Genomic DNA, 19,515 nt, shown 5'->3' with positions numbered 1-19,515 from the left:
CCCTTTAAGTCTTTTTTCTTTTTAATTTTTTTACATGTTTATTTATAATTAAGAGAGAGAAAGAGACAGAGTGCAAGTAGGGGAGGGACAGAGAGAGAGGGAGACAGAATCCAAAGCAGCTCCAGGCTCTGAGCCGTCAGCACCGAGCCCGACGCGGGGCTTGAGCTCACGAGCTGTGAGATCATGACCTGAGCCGAAGTCAGACGCTTCACCGACTGAGCCACCCAGGCGCCCCAGGACCCTTTACGTCTCAGTACTTTGTGCACGTGGAATTCACGAACGCATTCATACACGATGTAAGAATAGATGTATTTGTGAAATATGTATTGAAAAAGTACTACTTGGCAGGCAGTATTCTAGGTACTCGAAATCCAGCATTTAGAACAGATGAAGTTCCTACCCTTCCAAGAGGACCATGTCTTGGGGATCATATTCTGGAACAGCGACCATAGGGTGCTTTCTTTCTGTCTAAAAGAAGAGAGGAGTTTCCCGTCTCAGGTTCTACTCCAGCAGATGGCAAAGCTTTCGCTTTATGCGTTTGCTTTATGAATGATGGGACGCACACACCCTGGAGCGTAAGTGCCCAAGCTCTCTCTTGAAGGGGCTCACGATTTTCCCAGCTTACTCAGGAGTTCGCTCCCACCCGAAGTCCCTCTGTACGTGCTTTTCGGGGTCCCAGCCTGCCGTTTATTGCAGCCCCCACCTGTCTTCCCCGCGGACTCCGTGCGATCTCAGTCTGTTGCTTTACACAGCTGAATGTTGTGTGCATGTGTTCCGCTAGATTTTCTGCTCCAGCCAGATTTGATAAACTCTTTGGTTTTAGCACAGTGCTTTCTATGTAGTAGCGTTTATCATCGACATTTGTTGACTTCGAGCTACTGTCCTAAAATTGTTGAAAATCATAGCAGTTTCTTTAAAAAGTGTCCTGCATTGAATTGTTTTTAATGCCTTGCATTTCTTGAAGGTTTTATCTTTTATGGTTAGAGTCAAACCACTCAGAGCATCAAAACCTTTATTTTTTTTTTTAAATTGCATAGATTATGCCAATATGAAACTTGTTAATAGGACTCCTTTTATGCCCATTAAACATTATTTTTCATGTTGACGAGCGCCATAGCCTTTGGGGCTTGGGGGGATCACCCTTTCTAATCGAGCACAATGACACTATGCCAGTGTGGCCGTATCTAACATTTACTATTTTTTTGAGTGCAGATGGTATTAGGCGCCGTTGTTCCTTGTTACGAGTCTCTTCCACCTTCCCTTCTCCAGAAAGTTTAAGCTAGGTTTCATCATTTCCATTATGATTTTTGTTTTTCTCCTGTTGAGTTGATAGCTATCAAAATACACAGGGAAGTAGTCACGGGAAGTTCCATTTTGTCAGCCCAGGGTCGTTCTTCTGAAAGCCTGTAGTTCAGCGGACCCTTTCAATGGCATAGCCTTCCCGCTGCGTAGCACTGTTTCATTTGGGATAAGCCTTGACCTCAGTGGGTGAGGCGTCATGCTGGGAAAGATCTGGATCAACAGCAAAAAAGTAAAGGGCAGTCACATTTTATGGAAGCAGTTGGATTACAACTATGAATCATGAACTATTCATATTGTATTAGTGGGTTATAAATTGTATTCAACTTTTATTCCTCAGCCTATCATTGGGATTAACTTGTGGGTCCTGGTGACCCATTTTAGGTTAAAGTCTGAAGAATTCTATATAGAGAATTTTAATTTTTAATGAATTAAATGAAGTGGACCACACAAGAGCTAATATAATTATCAAGTAATTAGTTGAAAACCTCTGAAAAGAAGATGATTTGCGGGGTGCCTGGGTGGCTCGGTCGGTTAAGCGTCTGACTTCAGCCCAGGTCATGATCCCACGGTTCCCGGGTTCGAGCCCCATGTCAGGCTCTGTGCTGACAGTGTGGAGTCTGCTTGGGATTCTCTCTCTCTCTCTCTCTCTCTCTCTCTCTCTCTCTCTCTGCCCCTCCTCCACTTGTGCTCTCTGTCTCTCTCTCAAAATAAATAGGCTTTAAAAAAAAGAAAGGTGATTCTCATTTTAGACTTTTGTCTTCATGAGAGGTGGACTTAAAAAAAATCTCTTATGCCAAATATGCTTTTGTAGATTCTAGCACTCTTTTGAATGAAAGAGATGATAAATGGATGGATATTATTTTAAGTACCTGCATTATTTATTTGTATTTTGATAGTGCTAATGTAAGAACGTTCATTAATATCTTTGCATCCCAGGGGCGCCTGGGTGGCTCAGTCAGTTGGGCGTCCAACTTCAGCTCAGGTCATGATCTCGCGGTCCGTGGGTTCGAGCCCTGCGTCAGGCTCTGTGCCGACAGCTCAGAGCCTGGAACCTGCTTCGGATTCTGTGTCTGCCTCTCTCTCTCTGCCCCTCCCCTGCTCAAGCTCTGTCTCTGTCTCTCTCAAAAATAAATAAACATTAAAAAAAAATTTTTTTTAATATCTTTGCATCCCAGACTGAAATTTTTCCCTCACAAGCCTAAATTTTTCCTACTTTATTCCCTTCCATTATATACTTGTTGATTATGCATATTGTAATTAGTTTGCAACACTTCTGATACAAACAAGGATTTTTAAATTTAAGAAAATCTGGTTGTAAAGTAAGTCACTGTTAGTTGATGTGGTGAGAATGTACATTTGCTAACCTTTTAATCAACACCGGTAGGTTTTGGGCCCTGCTCCCAGGTGGTGCTCCTTCCTGGACAACTTGACAGAAGAACTAGAAGAGAATCCAGAAAGCACAGTTTACGATGATTACAAATTTGTCACCAAGAAAGACCTTGAAAATTTAGGTAAAAAAAAAAAAAAAAGATAAAATATTTATAAAATTGTTGGGGAGGGGGAGTTTTGAACATTGGGGGCAGTAGAGTCACGTTTTATCTGATTCTCTGCATCTTCTTTTTCTGCCAAAGCAGGTATAACAGTCTACGTACATTGTCAAGTTGGTAATCTCTGCATAGGACAGATTCAGATAATTCAACCTCCCCAACCTTTTTTGTATCTTAAGTGAGGAGTAACTTTCTTGAGCACACTAGCTATGTATAGAAAAATGTCAAGAAAGCAGTGATACATTTTTTTTAGTATTGCTTTGAGTAAAAGGTTTTGAAAATATCGCAGAGACTGCACGTAAATGATTTCTGGCTCTCTTTAAGCTTATAGAAGACCTCATCCAAAACTTAGAAACCCGATTGAATCCTCAGATATGTAGAACCTTAATACTTTAGGCTTGAGGGTCACAGACAAGAAATGCCTTTTATCAGTGGTAGCCAGCACTCGTAGGGCTTATCATGTGCCGGGTAATATTCTGCACGTTCACATACAGCTCTTAATCCTCGCCGCTCCGTGGAGTGGGCTACGGTTATGACACCATTTTGTAGACGAGGAAACTGAGGCCCAAGAAGGTGAAACGAACTTGCCAAAGACCCCAGTGGTCGTGAACGTGAGGGTTTGGCTTTACACCTTTCACCTCAACCATACCGACCCTCAGGGGAATGCGTGTTGCTCAGATGACTGGTACTACCCTGTAGGATAAGGAGAGCAGATCGTGCTGATCGAGTCGTGTCGTTGGAGAGAGGCCGCGAAAGAAATTTGCATGGAGAGCGGGCAAACTCAGAGGACCCATTCTTTACGAATCCAGGCAACGTAGCTGTCTGTGGAACAGATGGGCGTACAGCCGCAGTTAAACGTTAAGAGAAGATAGAGTTGTGGCATAAACAAACAGAGAAGTTATTAAACCTTATTTTTAAGCTGTATTTGTTTTTTAATTAGCTCTAGCAGAAGGGCAGAGGGAGGGAGGGAGAGAGCATCTCAAGCAGGCTCCGAACTCAGTGTAGAGCTTGATACAGGACTGGATCCCACAACCCTGGGATCATGACCTGAGCCAAGATCAAGAGTCCGACGCTTAAGCAACTGAGCCACCGAGGAGTCCCTTAAGGTGTATTTCATAGCACAACTAATCCAGGCAGAACTCATTTTCTGCCAGTTCCCACCAAAGTAACTCTTTAAATGTTAATGTTTAAAGAGGAAAGACTTGTAGTCAGCTTTTTAAAAATGATCCCTGAATGAAATATGGTGAAATAAGATTTTCCTGCTTCTGGGCCTTCCTAAGCATTTTCAGGGTAATTTTTATACGTGTGTCTGTCGCAGTCACCTCCATTCTTAACATGGGAGGGGAAAAGTCGTTGTTGTTTTGCAGGGTTTTAAAAAGACTGTGTTTAGTTCATCTTGGGTGCTTGTTTAGTCTCTCTTACTGTGTTTACTTTGGGTGAGGAAGGCAGTTATAAAGCATGGTATTTCCCAAAACATGTTTCATGGAATATCGTGCCAGAATGCTGGACAGAACGCATGGTGACTAACACCGTGGGCATCGGAGGAAGGCCGACGGGTACACATCCCCCTCTTCTGCTTCATATCCGAGGGACTTGGCCAGCCTGTTTAACCCTGTTAAGCCTTGGTTTTCTCATCTATAAAATGAGAATAATGGAAAGAACATGCCCTTTCTACGTTATCGTTGCGATAGCGTGCTTTGTGTTTGGAAATTATGGAAGATAATGCCCCCCGACCCCACCACCACTGTTCCTTCCTGGCACAATGAAAGTTGGCAAGTTACTGTTGATGCCAGGAGTATTTTTTAAATTGAACTGATCCATGGAATCCAAAAATCTGAGAACCATTAGTATTAAGGATCTTTCTTTAGCAGTCTTTCATAGTTCACAAAGACTTTTTGTCACCTTTATGCTTAACATGACATTTAAAATAAGAGTGACACTGCTTAGAATGGACTAGATTTTCTCCATAGTTTTTGAAAATTAGTGGTTCTGGTCTCCAGAGAAAAATCTTCTGATAATCAATCAGAAGTGAAATTTTACTATAATCCAAGAAAACCTGTTTATTTTTCATCAAGATTTCATAAGGACCTGGGGCACCTGGGTGGCTCGAGTCCGTGAAGCGTCAGACTTTGGCTCAGGTCATATTCTTACGGTTCATGAGTTCGAGCCCCACATCGGGCTCTGTGCTGACCGCTCGGAGCCTGAAGCCTGCTTCAGATTCTGTCTCTCTCTCTTTCTGTCTCTCTCTCTGCCCCTCCTCTGCTCTCACTCTGTATCTCTCTCTCAAAAAAAAAAAAAAAGTAAGCATAAAAAAAAAATGGAAAAAAAAAAGATTTCATAATGACCTGCCCTCTTGTGATTAACTCTTTCTAGGGCTCACACATCTAATTGGGTCACCATTTCTCCGGGCATATATGCATGGATTTTTCATGGATATAAGACTCTATCACAAGGTAAATAGAAAACTGCCCTGATTTTATGTGATTAATGAGCCATTCCTTTTCTATTTACTTGCATTTTGCAAAACATACTTGATTTGTAAGACAATCTGTCAGCATAATAGTCATGGTGTATATGAAACATGCTCTTAAATATGACTTTTATTTGTGAACTTTTTTTTCCACTTTGAAAAGGTGAAATTGATGGTAAATCCATTTGCTTATGAAGAATACAGGAAAGATAAGATCCGACAGAAGATAGAAGAAACACGTGCACAGAGAGTCCAGTTAAAGGTAGATATTGTGCTCACTGTTGAGTTTACCAGGGGAAAGTACTTAATTTTCATTTTGTGTGTTATTCCAAAACAACCTGCCATCCGTTTCTTTGTCTTCCCATTTTTAGTTTACATCTGTTGCTAATAGTTTTGGTGTATCTTACTGGTCATGAGGGTGGACACTCTTTACAGGTTGATCGTAATGGATTCTGTGGTCATGACGTTGTGGGAAAGGATGCCGGAGGGACTGATAGGGGCGGCCCTTCTAAGAAAATGTGATGGAGTTTTCGGATGAGTTTTCAGTGTTTAGGGTGTCGAGGCTTCGATAATTCCCATTTCTGACATTTGGCAGTACCCTAGGCTGTCTGCTTGGATCAGGGCCATCAGACTATGTCACATCAGGCCACCTAGTTACATTAATAGAATTCAACGTAAAGAATTGTCAGCCAGGTGTTAGAGAACTGAGGCATCTTGATACTGATATGGAATAAGGATATTGATAAGAGAGGCAGTGGCTGCAGGAAGCAGGTAGCACGGCTGGGTGGGGGGCCGGGAACACCAGGAAGGAGGCGGGCCCTGAGGAGCTGGGCTGCTGAGGCTACCGCTGGGACCCGGGCTTCCCAGGGGGGCTGCAGCCGGGGCTGGCGTCCTGGGGGGTGGTCAGAAAACCACAAACTGGAACCCCAGGCTGTGCTGACCATCTGTTTGCTGCCAGGGGGAAGAACTTTTAACTTTCGATGTTGGCCCAGCAGCCAGCAGGCAGGGACGCTGAGGCCCTCTGCTTCCCGTTCTATTGCCCCGCTCGTTTGTAGCTGAACATTGGTGATAAATGAACACACAGATGCATGCATGTGTACAAATACATACATTTGCATAAACACACACGTATGTACACACACTCAGTACTAAAGACGCATGCATACGTACATACACATACAGGTGCATAAACACACATATTTGCACACAGTACTAAAGATGTACATACGTACATATACATGCATGTGCAAAACACGTATGTACACACACTGAGTACTAAAGACACATGCACGTGTACATTTACATACGCGTGCACAAACGTGCACACAGTACCAAAGACGTATGTATACGTACATACACATACGTGTGCACAAACACACACGTGTACAGTACCAAAGACACATGCATACGTACATATGCATAAACACACATATGTACACACACTCAGTACTAAAGGCTAGTCGCTGGTATTTCCTTTTTCCAGATTACTTGTTTTTTGGGAGTGTCAGATGTGTGTGTGGGGGCAAGGGGGAGGCTGGGACATGGAGCACTCTTGTCCCCTTCTTTGCATTACTTGTCCAAGTTGTATTTTACAGGGGACATAAGCACTAAGTGGGGAACAATAAAGAGCTCGCAGCTTTGTCCTGAGAGCTGTCAGACTCACACCTAGAGCTCCCCTTAGAAATCTGCCACTGCAGGAGCAGGCGATAGTGCATTTGGCATCATTAGTAGCGTTTTAGGGGTTCCCTGAACCCCAGCCAGAGGCCGCAGCGGCAGGCCTGCTGGCCTCCCGTTCGCAGTGAGGGCCTCCCCCGGTGCGCTGACCCCCCGACACTGCTTCTCCCAGCTGGCTTCTCCATGCACAGGAGGGGGCCGCGTGAGCTCAAGCGCTCCCGGTGCTGAGGGCTCTGTCCCTTTGTGCGTGCCTGATGGCGTCCCCTGTGTCCACATTCTTCCCTACTCTGGGGACGACGAAAGTTTAAAAATGAGAATTAGACATCACCTGTTTGGTGAGATTGTACTTCTTACAGAACTGTTAACTTTGAAAGCTAAACTGTAGACATTTCATACACCTTTTTTTTTTTCCTGCTGTTAGAAATTGCCGAAAGTTAACAAAGAGCTGGCACTTAAATTAATTGAGGAAGAGGAGGAAAAGCAAAAATCTACCTGGAAAAAGAAAGTTAAGGTAAGATTTTATAAGGCAGTGGAGAATTGGTAAATTGTTTCTGTATTTTCTTTTTTTTTTTTTTTTTTTTTTTTAATTTTTTTTTTTTCAACGTTTTTAATTTATTTTTGGGACAGAGAGAGACAGAGCATGAACGGGGGAGGGGCAGAGAGAGAGGGAGACACAGAATCGGAAACAGGCTCCAGGCTCCGAGCCATCAGCCCAGAGCCTGACGCGGGGCTCGAACTCACGGACCGCGAGATCGTGACCTGGCTGAAGTCGGACGCTCAACCGACTGCGCCACCCAGGCGCCCCTTGTTTCTGTATTTTCTTAGTGGTAGCTTAAAATTATCTTTTCCCTTTATTCTTGAAAAATACACGTAGCTTCATTTCCCCCCTGCTTATAGGGTAGTATACACTCAATATGAGAAGTTTGGAAAATAGAAAAGAACGTAAAGCGTGTCACTTATGTAATTCTACCCAAAGAGGGCATCATTAAGATGTTACTGAATTTCCTTCCTGTTTTATTTCTCCTGAAATTCTAAGCTATGATGGCGAGATAATATTGTATACATATTTATCCTGGTTGTATAAAATAACACAAGTGGTTTCCCATTTTATTAAAAATTCTTTGTAAATTCTTTGGAGAGCTGCATACACTCTCCTAAGGATGTATCATTTACTTAATCCTTTTGCTGTTAAATACCTAAATTGCTTATTGTTTTTCTTTGTTCTGACTAGGTCTTTTTATAATTCCAGAAGTAGCGAATTTTTGTTTAGACTGGGCATTGTCAGGAGGTATGCACACTTCTGTGTAAGTGCAGCTCAACTTCTGTGACTAGTGTGAAAATGGATGAAGATTAGCCCTGAAATAAACGCTTCATGTAGCTGACGTTATCAAGACAGGGGGAGGTTTTTCTAATCTTCCCAGATACCTGAAGACTTCCTCATCACCTGCTTCGAGCAGGCAGGCAGATAACTCAGCCTTGGCTCCTTACTAGAATGAGTTGTAAAGGTCACATCTCTCAGGAGCCTGCGGGACCCGACTCTGAGCAAAGGGCCTGACCTTGGGACTTTGGGCCGGTTGTGTTATGCTCTCGAGCGGTTCTTGTTTGCTTGTTTATTCTTTCTTCTCTGGGTAGTTTTTAAAGAGGTGAGTGAACATGAGATGAGCCAGCTCCTTGTGTGTTTATTTTTGTTCCAGTCTTTTCCAGGAATTGCCAGTGGACTACAGACGAAGGGTCACGTCGCTCACTAGTTTCTTGCTCGCTGGTTGGGTCCTTCTGGGTGACCCTGGGCTTCACTGGGGCATAGTTTTTTCTTCTATAACGTGCAACGATGGGACAAGAGGGGGGCCTTCTTGGAGTGCTGTGATTTCTAAATGGAGTCACACTCACTGCTTACCCTCTGCCTCCTCATCCTTGTGCACCTTCCATCCTGGCCTATTACGTTGAAAAAAAATTTTTTAAGTTTATTCATTTATTTTGAGAGAGAGAGAGAGTGAGCATGAGTGGGGGAGGGGCAGAGAGAGAGGGAGGGAATTCCAGGCAGGCTCCACACTGTCAGCACAGAGCCCAACATGGGGCTCGAACCCACAAACCGTGAGATCATGACCTGAGCCGAAGCCGGACACTCAGCCGACTGAGCCACCCAGGCGCCCCGCTACATTTTTTTATTATATTATTTAACTCTTGATTTTCAGAAGCCCACCTTAAGTAAATACGTAGATGATGTTTATGCTTCCATTTTCAGTATGTGAAAAATAGGCCAACATTGGAACAATTATGTAAACTTTACTACATACGTTTATGTGCACGTGCTGTATCTACGCACCCTCCTAACTAGCATCAGGGCGTTAAGTGTGTACGTGTATCTTAAAGCACTGGCGACGTGAGTGCTCCCCGCACCGCTGACTCTCCTCAGGGCACTCTCCTGGGTTTCCCTGTTAGCCCAGCCTGAGCCTGACTAGGGAGCTAACTTCTCAGCTTCATAACGTCCGATGTCATTTTGTAAGCTAAATGGAAGTGATCTTTGGGTTACAGGCCCTAAAGCTTCAGGAGGAAGAGAGTGGGGCTAATGGAGGATGCAGATATATGCTTCCTATCAATGTTTTAGGCTTATGGGTCTTTATCTATGTGATACATATGTAAATATTACAGAGAGGAAGGCTAAATTGCAGTTTTGATACCTGTGCAGTGTGGCATGCTCAGTTCAGACGCCTTTTAAAAAGGCCCTTGTGATTATGAAAATGTGGGAAAAGGACCCTGTCCTTGCCCCGCCATCCCCTTTCTTTCATTGAGTTTGGGGGCAGCCAGAGAAGGTTCATGACACATAGTGATGGTCCTCAGTATGCAGGGGGGGCAGGGTGGTAAAAATGACTCTGTGAACTGAAAGCAAAATGAGCATAAGAGCCAACGGGAAAAACCACGATCATGTGTGCATTTAAAATTTGTTGTGAAAACAGTAAGAGGGTCATCCTGTGAGGAATCCTCCATCAGGCTGTGTACTGTGGGCAGGCTGTGTGCTGCTTCTGTCGCGGTGCAAAGAGGAACGGCCTTCAAAAGTCTTATCCTCTCTCCTCAGACAGCCTTGTGTCTCTAGCTGCTGGAAGTGCTGTCCTTGTAAAAGCTGTGCCACCTGATAAAATTCTGCTAGAAAGTGGTATTTGTAAAACGTGCCCCTGATTTGCTTTTCAGTGGCTTCCTGACCCATTTTGGGGCCCATTATCAGGGCTCAGTTTCCTGCCAGAAACTCTTGAGTACAGTTTTTGAGAAATCTAAGGCTGTTCTTAGACAAAGCTTATACGATCTGTTGCTTACGTTGTCATCGAATTAAAATGAAGACCTTAAAAAGCATTCATGAGCCGAGGAGAGAACCCTTCATAACGGGCAGAATACTTAAAAGGTCTGTTGTATCTGTCAGCAGCTCTCCAAACCCTCAGGCGCTCGCACAGCTCTGGGAGCTCCTGATTGGAAAGTCAGTATGGTTTCGTTCTGCCTTGGCCCCAACTGGAATTTCTTGGAGGCGGACAGTGAAATATGTTCCCAGATATTGCCGCCCCTCGTAACATAACTAAAGCTTAATAAGGTGTGTACTGTTCAGTTGATGACGGACCTGCGGTGGGAAGGGGCCCTCCCACCGAGTGGTTAGTGTCAAGAAGCGTTATCGCCATCTTAAGCCAGACGAAGGCACTTGGGGGCGTTAATTGTAGTTAAGTGAGAGTCGATCCATCTATTCTCTCAAGTGCGAATTGACTTCCTGTGTGCACAGGCAGCTTGGAGAGGTGTGGCACCAGTGAGTAACCATTTGATCGGAAAGGGTTTGAGCCATTTTCCTTACAAGTGCCCTTTCCTGGCTGTTGGCCTCTTCTCCCAGTTGCTCGCTGTTGCCGCAGAGTCTTGTATGGACGTCCTTCTGCTGGATTCCACGGCGGTTTAGTCCCGGGTAGTCCTGCAGCACATCTCGGCCCGGAGCCGCGGGGCGGTGTCTTTAGCCTGGGGGTTATTCCATACCATTAAGAGCAGGTCTTAAAGTCATAATTCATCTCTCTAGGGAACAGAGGCAGCCGTGGTGCGTGTGTAGACACCGGGCTGGATCAGATCGGCTTTAACATCCCAAATACTATTTGTAAAGTTTTTATAGTACCAGTGAAAAATTGCTCTTGGTTTTTCTTACAGTTTTACACATGTAGTTTCAGAAACTAAATATTTCTCCAGGGTTTGTTAGGAACGGTGGCTCTCCCTCTGTCCTTTTCCTCCTCCCCCTCCTCCCTCATTTTCTCCTGTCCTGAGATGCTTTTGCCTTTTCAGCTAATTATTTTGGTGTTAGGCTCCCTTGGGTCCTAATACTGCCCGTGCTGCTCCCCCCTGACTTTTAAATGCCAGGCCAGTCATCTTACCTGTTTCGGTGACCTTCCCTCCCGCTAAGTTCTACTGCAACTTGGGACGCTCAGCACCCAGCACTTGCATCAGGACCATGCAGGTGCTCTTTCCGCCCAAGGCCGAGTCTGGAGGCAATTCATGGTTACATTTCCCGTCCAGCCTCCGTCTTCCCTGGACTGAGTGTTGACTTTTTGTTTGTTTTCTGTGTGGCGATCACTAGTTAGCCCTACTTAACTAGCGGTAAACTAGTTAACCAGTTTGCTGGCTCTCTACGTCTCCTCGCAGGATATTTATACGAATATCGGTTTTTACATTCATTTTTCTTTTCCTGACGGAGCGTCTTCTACATGTGTCGGCCCTGCTCCGTTCTGGACTGGTCACCTCCGAATGCTGGTGCGCTGCCGGCATCCTGGGGATACGCCCCACTTTCTCCCCATGTTGCATACAGGACCTTTAACCTTCAGCTTTCTGAAGGAATATTCTTTCCAACCCAGACAAGCAGGCAGTCAGTGTAAGGGTATAGAGTGAAGAGATTGTTCAGACATGCATGCTGTCAGCAACAACCACACATTACATTTACGTGCTTATTTTCCTCGGGAAATTCCTTAGGATTCTCTCCTCCAAAATAAGGGAGTCGGGCAAGGAAGAGAAAGACTGGAGAAAGTGCCCACGGAGGGCTGATCCTGCACCGGGGACTGCCTTCCCTCTGTTAACCCAGCCCTCAGTGCCGGCCACTGTGTGGGCCCTTTGAATCCAGAAACAGGCTCTTCGGTGCTGGCGGAATTTTGGGGGGAAAAATTTTTTTTAAGTAGTTTTTCCTCATGTGACCTCAGGTCATTTGTTCATATTTAAGAGTGAAAGATCTAAAAAGCTGAATGGAAACTCTGAGGTGGGGAGGCAGGACTCCCCACGCACTGTGTGGTGACCTGGCCACGCTGTTTACTCAGGGAAGCTCCAAACAGCAATGTCTTTTGGCCTTTCTCTTGGCTGGTCAGGTTCTGCTGCCTGGAGGGTGACGCCCGGCTCCTAGCATTCTGAGAACCCTAGTCACGACGGCTTGGGGGGAAGGGTGACATTAGTGTGCAGCCCCTTCGTGCCACACGCTCCCCTGGCCCTCAGGGTCCTGCTGTCCCAGAGGACACGCCTCTTCCCCTCCAGGGAAGAAGCCTCTCCGTGGACAGGGCAGGTTTGAGGCCTGCCTTTCTTCTTTCCAGAATCTCACCGCTCCTGTTTCCTTTTTTGTCCCCCTCATCCTTAAGGGTCGTGTCTTCATTTAAAGTCCATTTTCTGTTGTTTTAATGGAGTTGGCAGAGATGAGAAGGAGATGCGTGTGTTCAGAGCATCTTTACCCAGAAGTCTGCGTCATAGCCATCGCGGCATTAATTTCATAGATATCATAGCATTGAAGGAATTGACTTGTTTTAAATATGAAGCATTCCTTGTATGTTACTGTGTTGGGACAGAATATTCAGAATAAACATCCTACTCAAATCTTGGAAGCAGGGCTAGGAATAATGATGCTTCAAGGTGTTTTCACCTTTGAATGGCAGGTGGTGAGCATATGTACATGTATCTTCCTAGGGTAGATAGCTGGCCAGACACTTACAGACTACTGTAGAATATCACTCATCTTATCCTACTCCTTTTTTTTTTTTTTTTTTTTAAGTCAGCTGTGAAAACAAACAGACTAGGAAAAATCTCCAAGGAAGATATTTTTATAACTAGGTCCGAAGAGTTATTAGTTCATAATTGTTCATCCAAAACATAACTTGTCTTTAGGCAGTACAATTTATTTTTTAAGATTAAGAAAAAAAGTTAATGCTAGCAGCATATTCTTTTTTTTAAGCTTTTTTAAACTTTATTTTTGAGAGAGAGACAGAGTGTGAGCGGGGGAGGGGCAGAGAGAGAGGGAGAGACAGAATCCGAAGCGGGCTCCAGGCTCTGAGCTGTCAGCACAGAGCCCGACGTGGGGCTCGAACTCACGGACCGCGAGATCGTGACCTGAGCCGAAGTTGGACGCTCAACCGACTGAGCCACCCAGGCGCCCCACAGTATATTCTTTTTTAACATGTTTCTCTGGTACTAAATATGATTATTTAATAAATACAGTAGGATGAAAAGGAAAATATTTCTTTTAGGGTTCATTCATTCATTCATTCATTGTGTAAATGCATAATAGGCTAACCGCTATTCATTTGAAAATATTTGGATCTTTGGCAATGTCACCTATCCTATATTTACAGGTAACTCTAAAAATGTGTACAATTTTGCCTCCTTCTCTCACTTGAGACTGCTGCGTTGTTCCCAGACATCTGATGGTGTTCATCAGAAACCAGATGACATTCTCCTTAAAGACTAAATTTTTTTTTTTTTTCAGAACAGTTTTACGTTTACAGCAAAATTTAGGGGAAGTCACAGATATTTCCCATATGCCCCCCTGCTCCCACACATGCACCGCCCATCCCCCACTCCACATCCCCCACCAGAGAGGACATTTGTTACAATGGATACACCTGTGCTGACACATCAGCATCCCCCAAAGTCCACAGTTGACATTAGGCTTCACTCTTGGTGTTGTCCATTCTGTAGGTTTGGACGAATGTATAATGACCTGTTTCTACCATTAGAATGTCATACAGAGTATTTTCACTGCCCTAAAAATCCCATTCGTCTCTCTGTTCCCCCCGCCCCAACCCCTGGCAACCACAGACCTTTTCACCGTCTGCATTGTTTTACCTTTTCGGGAATGCCATATAGTTGGGATCATACATATGAAGTCTTTTCAGAGTGGCTTCTTTCACTTAGTGAAATGCACGTAAGATTTCTCCGTGTCTTCTCATGACTTGGTCGTTCATTTCTTTTTAGCACAGAATGCCGTTCAGTTGTCTGAATGCTCCATGGTTCATCCATGCACCTACTGGAGGACATCTTGGTTTCTGGAACATAACTTCTCCTCCTTCACTCCACCTACACCTTTTTCTGATGATCTTCAGTGATGGGTCCCCACTCCTGGTAGCCCTGACTTTCCAGTCACTTAAGCTAGACTTCACACCCTGCTTTTCACTCTCCCCCCTCCCGGCTCCTCTGTAGCTGCATCTGTCCATTCTGATGTGTCTCATGGTCACCCTTCCCTCCAACCGTACTTGTTCCCGCCCTTAGATCCCACTGCTCTAAGATAGGCCCCGTCTCTTCTCTCGGTTTCCTAAAGCGGTCTGGTAGTCACAGCGTGACTCGTTTCTCCCTCAGCAGTCCATCAGGCACCGCGCTGCCGAGGGCTCTCAGTGCAAAATTCTCCTTGTCACCCAGGGCTCCTGGAGCACACCTCTGTTACCTCTTTCCTCCTCCGCCTCCTCCCCTCCCGAGTAGTCCCCTCACCTATAGAGTAAAGGGCACGGTCTTACAGTGTTGATTTCCGTTACAGTCTGGCCTGATCAAAACTTGCTTTTCCAAATTCTGTCATTATTCTTGTGTCATCAGACTGGTCACCACTCCTCAGTGGGCTGGAAATGCTTTCGGCTTTCCGTCTGCCGCATCCCCGACGAACCCTTCTCATGTGCCTCCTGTTGGAGCTACCCTTTACCTCTCGCTTTCAGAGCACTTGCAACGCTGCCTAGCATCCTTCGTAAGGAGCCTTGCGGCGTCCAGGCTTTTGTTTCTGTTACTGTGTTTCTGTTTCTCCTTAGATTACCTTGGGATCAGGAACTGGATCTTACCTATCTTTGTTTCTTCCTTGAACCTAAATCTGTCTTGGAAATGATATTTAATCAGGGAAGACTTGTTCGGTATATCTTAAATACGTATTCAGTGTGTCACAGAAATTCAGGTTAAGCGTTTATCAGATTTTAGGTGCCTACCAGGAACAAACAGGCAAAGTCCGTCAACATCTCACGATTTGGCAGATTTTTATGTAGCCGTATCCCACGTACCACGCTCAGAACCCAGCTGTTTCCACCCGCCACGAACGGGTTAGCCTATTCAGCCCACGTTCGGGCTATTTACTTTACAGACCGTATTCAGTAGGTTGATTTATCTGGTTTCCAAACCTATAGCAGATAAAAAACTATAGGAGAGCCCTGAGTGTAGAAGATTGCCTTCTGTTTGCATGAACAGATACGTTTATAATACGTTCTAGAAAAGTTTCTGTTCAGAACCCTGAGCTATTCAGATGAGCCTCAATAGCAGTTTTATCGTGTCAGGTTTACTCTGCGTCCGTTGTGAACAATTCAGTGGCCTACGGGAAAAATGAGGAGGCCATCCTCTAAGAGGTGGAAGCTTCCCTTACATTTCCAAATCCCTCAGAGTCAGGAAGCTTCGACCGGCAGCTCCCACCATGTTAATGCTTCTTAGTATTATTAGTATTATTCCCTTCGCAGTTTTCGATGAAGTTGGAAGAGTCACTAATTTTATTTCAGTATAGTAGCTCTGCCTAAAAAGCTGTGTTTCGAAACATGTATTTCCTTGAAGAGTGTTGTTCATGAAAAAAATGTTAATTGAGGAAAATTCTGTTCAATATATTAAGCATAAAGTTAAGCCAAAGAGGTTTATTCTTAGCTCATTATGTTGAATGACCAAGTAATACATACCGTCTGAAATGGATTAATAGAATTTGTTTGTGAGTAGGAGATAAAACCCAAGGGCAGTTAGAAAGTTCTGGAAACGAGTTCTAAAGAAGTTCCCTAATAATTAAAGTAATGCCTTATGCAGCTTATTAACTTATAATTGACAAATATCTTTAGGCCATCTTTCTGGTCAGATTTTATTCATACTAACTTTACATTCGTGCATTCTTTTTCTCATAGAGCCTTCCTAATATTCTCACTGATGATCGATTTAAAGTTATGTTTGAGAACCCTGACTTCCAGGTGGACGAAGAGAGTGAAGAATTTAGGCTTTTGAATCCACTTGTCTCAAAAATTAGTGAAAAAAGGAAGAAGAAACTAAGACTCTTGGAGCAACAAGACCTTCACGAAAAGGTAATGTACTCCTTGTCCTTGTGTTTACTCGTGTTTCGTTAATAGAGTTTTCTGTGCGAGTTAGAAGAGCCTTTCAGACCCTCGCGATGTAATTTGCCTGACCTTCAGCTTAGAAGTCGATCTTTGACGAGAGGCCTTTTCTCCAATGCGCGCGATGTCATGTATCCCAGTGGGCGACTGCTGGTCACCAGAAAATAACAGGTCGGGGTTTGGCCGGGGGAAAGGAGCTGCCGCTTACTATTTTTATTTTCAGGAAGAGGAGGAAGAACCGGAAGGAAAACCAAGTGATGCAGAAAGTTCTGAGAGTTCGGATGATGAAAAAGACTGGGTCGAAGAGGTCAGGAAGCAGCGCAGACTTCTGCACCAGGAGGAAAAGGTGAAGCGGCAGGAGCAGCTCAGGGAGGACCGGCAGACGGTCCTCAAGCCCCAGTTTTACGAGATCAAAGCGGGCGAGGAATTCAGGAGCTTCAAAGATTCTGCCACAAAGCAGAAGCTGATGAAGTAAGTAACAGCTGCTCTCGGTGGTGCCTCGTGTCGCCTCGCCGAGTCGGCCGCGTGGCCGCGTGGCCGTGTGGCCGGGGCCTTGCTTTTCCTCTCCGCCGTGTCGCCCCAAGGGTGGCGTTTGCATCTTTGGAGTTAACGTCAGGGAAGCGCCATAAGGCTTGAGGGGAAATAACACCGTCTTTATTGAGATGACTTTTAACAGCTTTTTGGGGTGGTGTTTACATACAGTAAGACCCAGGGTCTAGCCCTCTGGGTAGTGGCCAGTACAGTGAGAACACTTGTCCACCGTAAAAGTCACATTGCTTTTGTTGTCCTTGTTTTTTCCCCGTTTCCCCAGCCTGCAAATACCCATTTTATTCTCTGCCCCGCAGTTCAGTAATCTTCTGTACGGTGGTAATTAACAGGTAACACATTCTTTCCCTCTTAAAAAAAAGTTATTTTTTTAATTAGAAGTGCAGTTATAGTTATCCCTCTCTCAGCTTACCTGAGTGCTGAAAAAGTCACTTGGACAATTTGGCAGAAATTTTAAGCCTTTTGCGAGAGAGCTGAGAGACGAGCAAAAGTGGTATTCTAGAATAGTCAAATACATAGAGACAGAGAGTAGCATGGTGGTTACCAGGGGCCGGGGCGAGGGGGAATGGGGAGAAATCACTTTATGAGTCGGGAGCGGTGAGGAGGTTCTGGAAATGGATAGTGGTGATGGCTGCACAGCAACGTGAATATAGTTTACCACAATAAAAAAGTCAACATGGGGAAAAAAAAGGGTATTATTTGGACAGTTTCTGTTGTAGGACATGACAACAGAATTCCGTTGTACGTATTATAGGACAGTTTCTGTTGTGTCTAAGTAAGGAACAAGCTAGGTCCTCAGTTCTAGATTGTGTACAAGCTGTAAGTTGTGTAAGTCTCTGCTCTGAGGATTCTTGGGCTGAGTATTAATGTGTAAGATGAGAGTGTGATAGATGGTCGTGATAGGTGATCTCGAAAGAAGACCCCAAAGGTGTGGGGAGTCCGCCGGGGGCCGGTGGGGGGAGCCACGTGGCGAGGTGTGAGGCCCGGCTTAGTACCATTTCCGTACCTGTACTTCTCCAGCTCCTGGCTTCCCGTTTGGAAAATGTGGTTTTTCAGGGGCAGGAAGTAGGGAAAGGGTGGAGAGGACATCTTTGGACAGGCTGAATTGTTTCTGGAACGGAGATCTGGCTAGTCCTGTTTATCTCACCAACTTCTAGGGAGCATCTGAGACACCGGATGTTAAGGGACTCCTGTAACGTAGAATCCAGGAGCATCTCAAAATTCCGCTTCCGACAAACAAAAGATCTGTTGGTGGACAAAGAATCTAGTAATAGGGTTGATACCATTTGAAGATATCTTTACTGGCCTCACTTTTTTTTTTTTTTTTTTTTTTTTTTTTTGGTAACAACTTCCTTGAGATACGATTTACATAACATCCAGTTGACCTACTTAAAGCGTGCAGCTCACCCGTGTCTAGTATAATCACTGAGCTGTGCAGTTATCCTCACAATTCATTTGAGAACGTTTTCCTCTCCCAGATGAGACCCCCCACCCCCCAGTGGCAGTCGCCGCCACCTGCCCGCAGCCCACCCCGTCCCCGGGCGACCGCTGTCTGCTCTCTGCTCTGCCATTTCTGATAACGGGGACCGCGCGAGCCGTGGCATTTTGTCTGGCGGCTTTTACTTAGCGCAACGTCTCCCGTGTTCATCCGTGCTGTAGCGTCTGCCAGCACCTCCTTCGTTTTCTCGCCAAATAATATTCCGGCGTGTGCCTAGACCGGCCCGCGTAGCCGTTCACCCGTTCACCCGGTGGCGGACGTTTGGGTCGCTCCGCCTTTCGGTTGTTGGGAATGATGCCGTCGCGAACGTGTGCGTACCAGGTCTGACACGGGCGTGTTTTCATTTTCATTTCTCCCGGCTGTATTCCTCGGGGTCACGTGGTAACGCGATGCTTAACCTTCCGAGAAGCTGCCACGCGGTTTCTCAAGGAAGCCGCTGCATTTCACGTCCCTGCCGGCGGCGCGTGCAGCCTGGCCCCGCGTCCCTGTTATTCTCGGGCATCTAACCTGGGCTCCGCCTCAGCAGCGGGAGGAAGGCTAGCCGTTCGTAGTGTTCCGATTCCGGGGAGGGAGTTTCTTTGTTAGACTATCTGCTGCTTTGGTCTTGCTCTGTTTACTCTGTCGCTGGCTTCTGAGTCAGTACTAGAGCCAAGTAAGCACTTGACGGACCTTGGTGGAAGGGGACCTTCTGTGCCTTGGCCACGTGTCGGGCATCTCGGGGAGTTACCCTCGCCAGGGCTGCTGAGAAAGAATCATTTACTCCAGCCCACCGGCCAGGGAGACCTGGGAGCGGCGGTCTCTAGCGTAAGCCTGGCAACGTGGTGATTTGGGGCCGGAGGCATGAGTGAACCTTCTTGACATTTTTGCTCTACCTGTGGGTCGTAGCAGGACGTTAACGTGAGAAACAAACGGGATGGAGTGTCTGGTGGGTAAAGTACTAGGCAGGTTTCTTTCTTTTTTCCTTTCGAGTAGAGAACTATGTGAGTGACAGGACTCCATGAGCTTAAAAGGAGAGTCCCGTAGCCGAAAGTAATAGCCCTTTGGTTTGAACAGCCTGCAGTTGGCTGGGCGTTTTGGCACAAACTGCTTATTGAGTTCTAGTCT

At 45.4% G+C, this 19,515-nt stretch overlaps 1 protein-coding gene and 1 long non-coding RNA gene across 2 annotated transcripts in view; one reads left to right on the top strand and one right to left on the bottom strand.

Moving 5' to 3' along the window:
* NOL10 (nucleolar protein 10) overlaps nucleotides 1-19,515 on the top strand; it is an 88,333-nt gene that overhangs the window by 58,370 nt on the left and 10,448 nt on the right. Inside the window, exons 14-19 of the mRNA XM_058682529.1 lie at nucleotides 2,687-2,813; nucleotides 5,223-5,302; nucleotides 5,483-5,581; nucleotides 7,415-7,504; nucleotides 16,164-16,337; nucleotides 16,591-16,838. Coding sequence (XP_058538512.1) covers nucleotides 2,687-2,813; nucleotides 5,223-5,302; nucleotides 5,483-5,581; nucleotides 7,415-7,504; nucleotides 16,164-16,337; nucleotides 16,591-16,838 — 818 coding nt within the window. The remainder of the gene's footprint in view (nucleotides 1-2,686; nucleotides 2,814-5,222; nucleotides 5,303-5,482; nucleotides 5,582-7,414; nucleotides 7,505-16,163; nucleotides 16,338-16,590; nucleotides 16,839-19,515) is intronic.
* LOC131484357 (uncharacterized) lies at nucleotides 996-18,145 on the bottom strand. The gene is made up of 4 exons (XR_009248185.1): nucleotides 17,920-18,145; nucleotides 3,542-3,671; nucleotides 2,667-2,740; nucleotides 996-1,512 (listed from the first exon to the last, which is right to left on the bottom strand). It is a non-coding gene; the product is annotated as an uncharacterized LOC131484357 (long non-coding RNA).

Source organism: Neofelis nebulosa, chromosome 9 (assembly GCF_028018385.1).
Source record: "Neofelis nebulosa isolate mNeoNeb1 chromosome 9, mNeoNeb1.pri, whole genome shotgun sequence".
Taxonomy (NCBI): domain Eukaryota; kingdom Metazoa; phylum Chordata; class Mammalia; order Carnivora; family Felidae; genus Neofelis; species Neofelis nebulosa.
The sequence above is the reverse complement of the archived record's forward strand: the minus strand, read 5'-3'. Positions and strand labels throughout refer to the sequence as shown.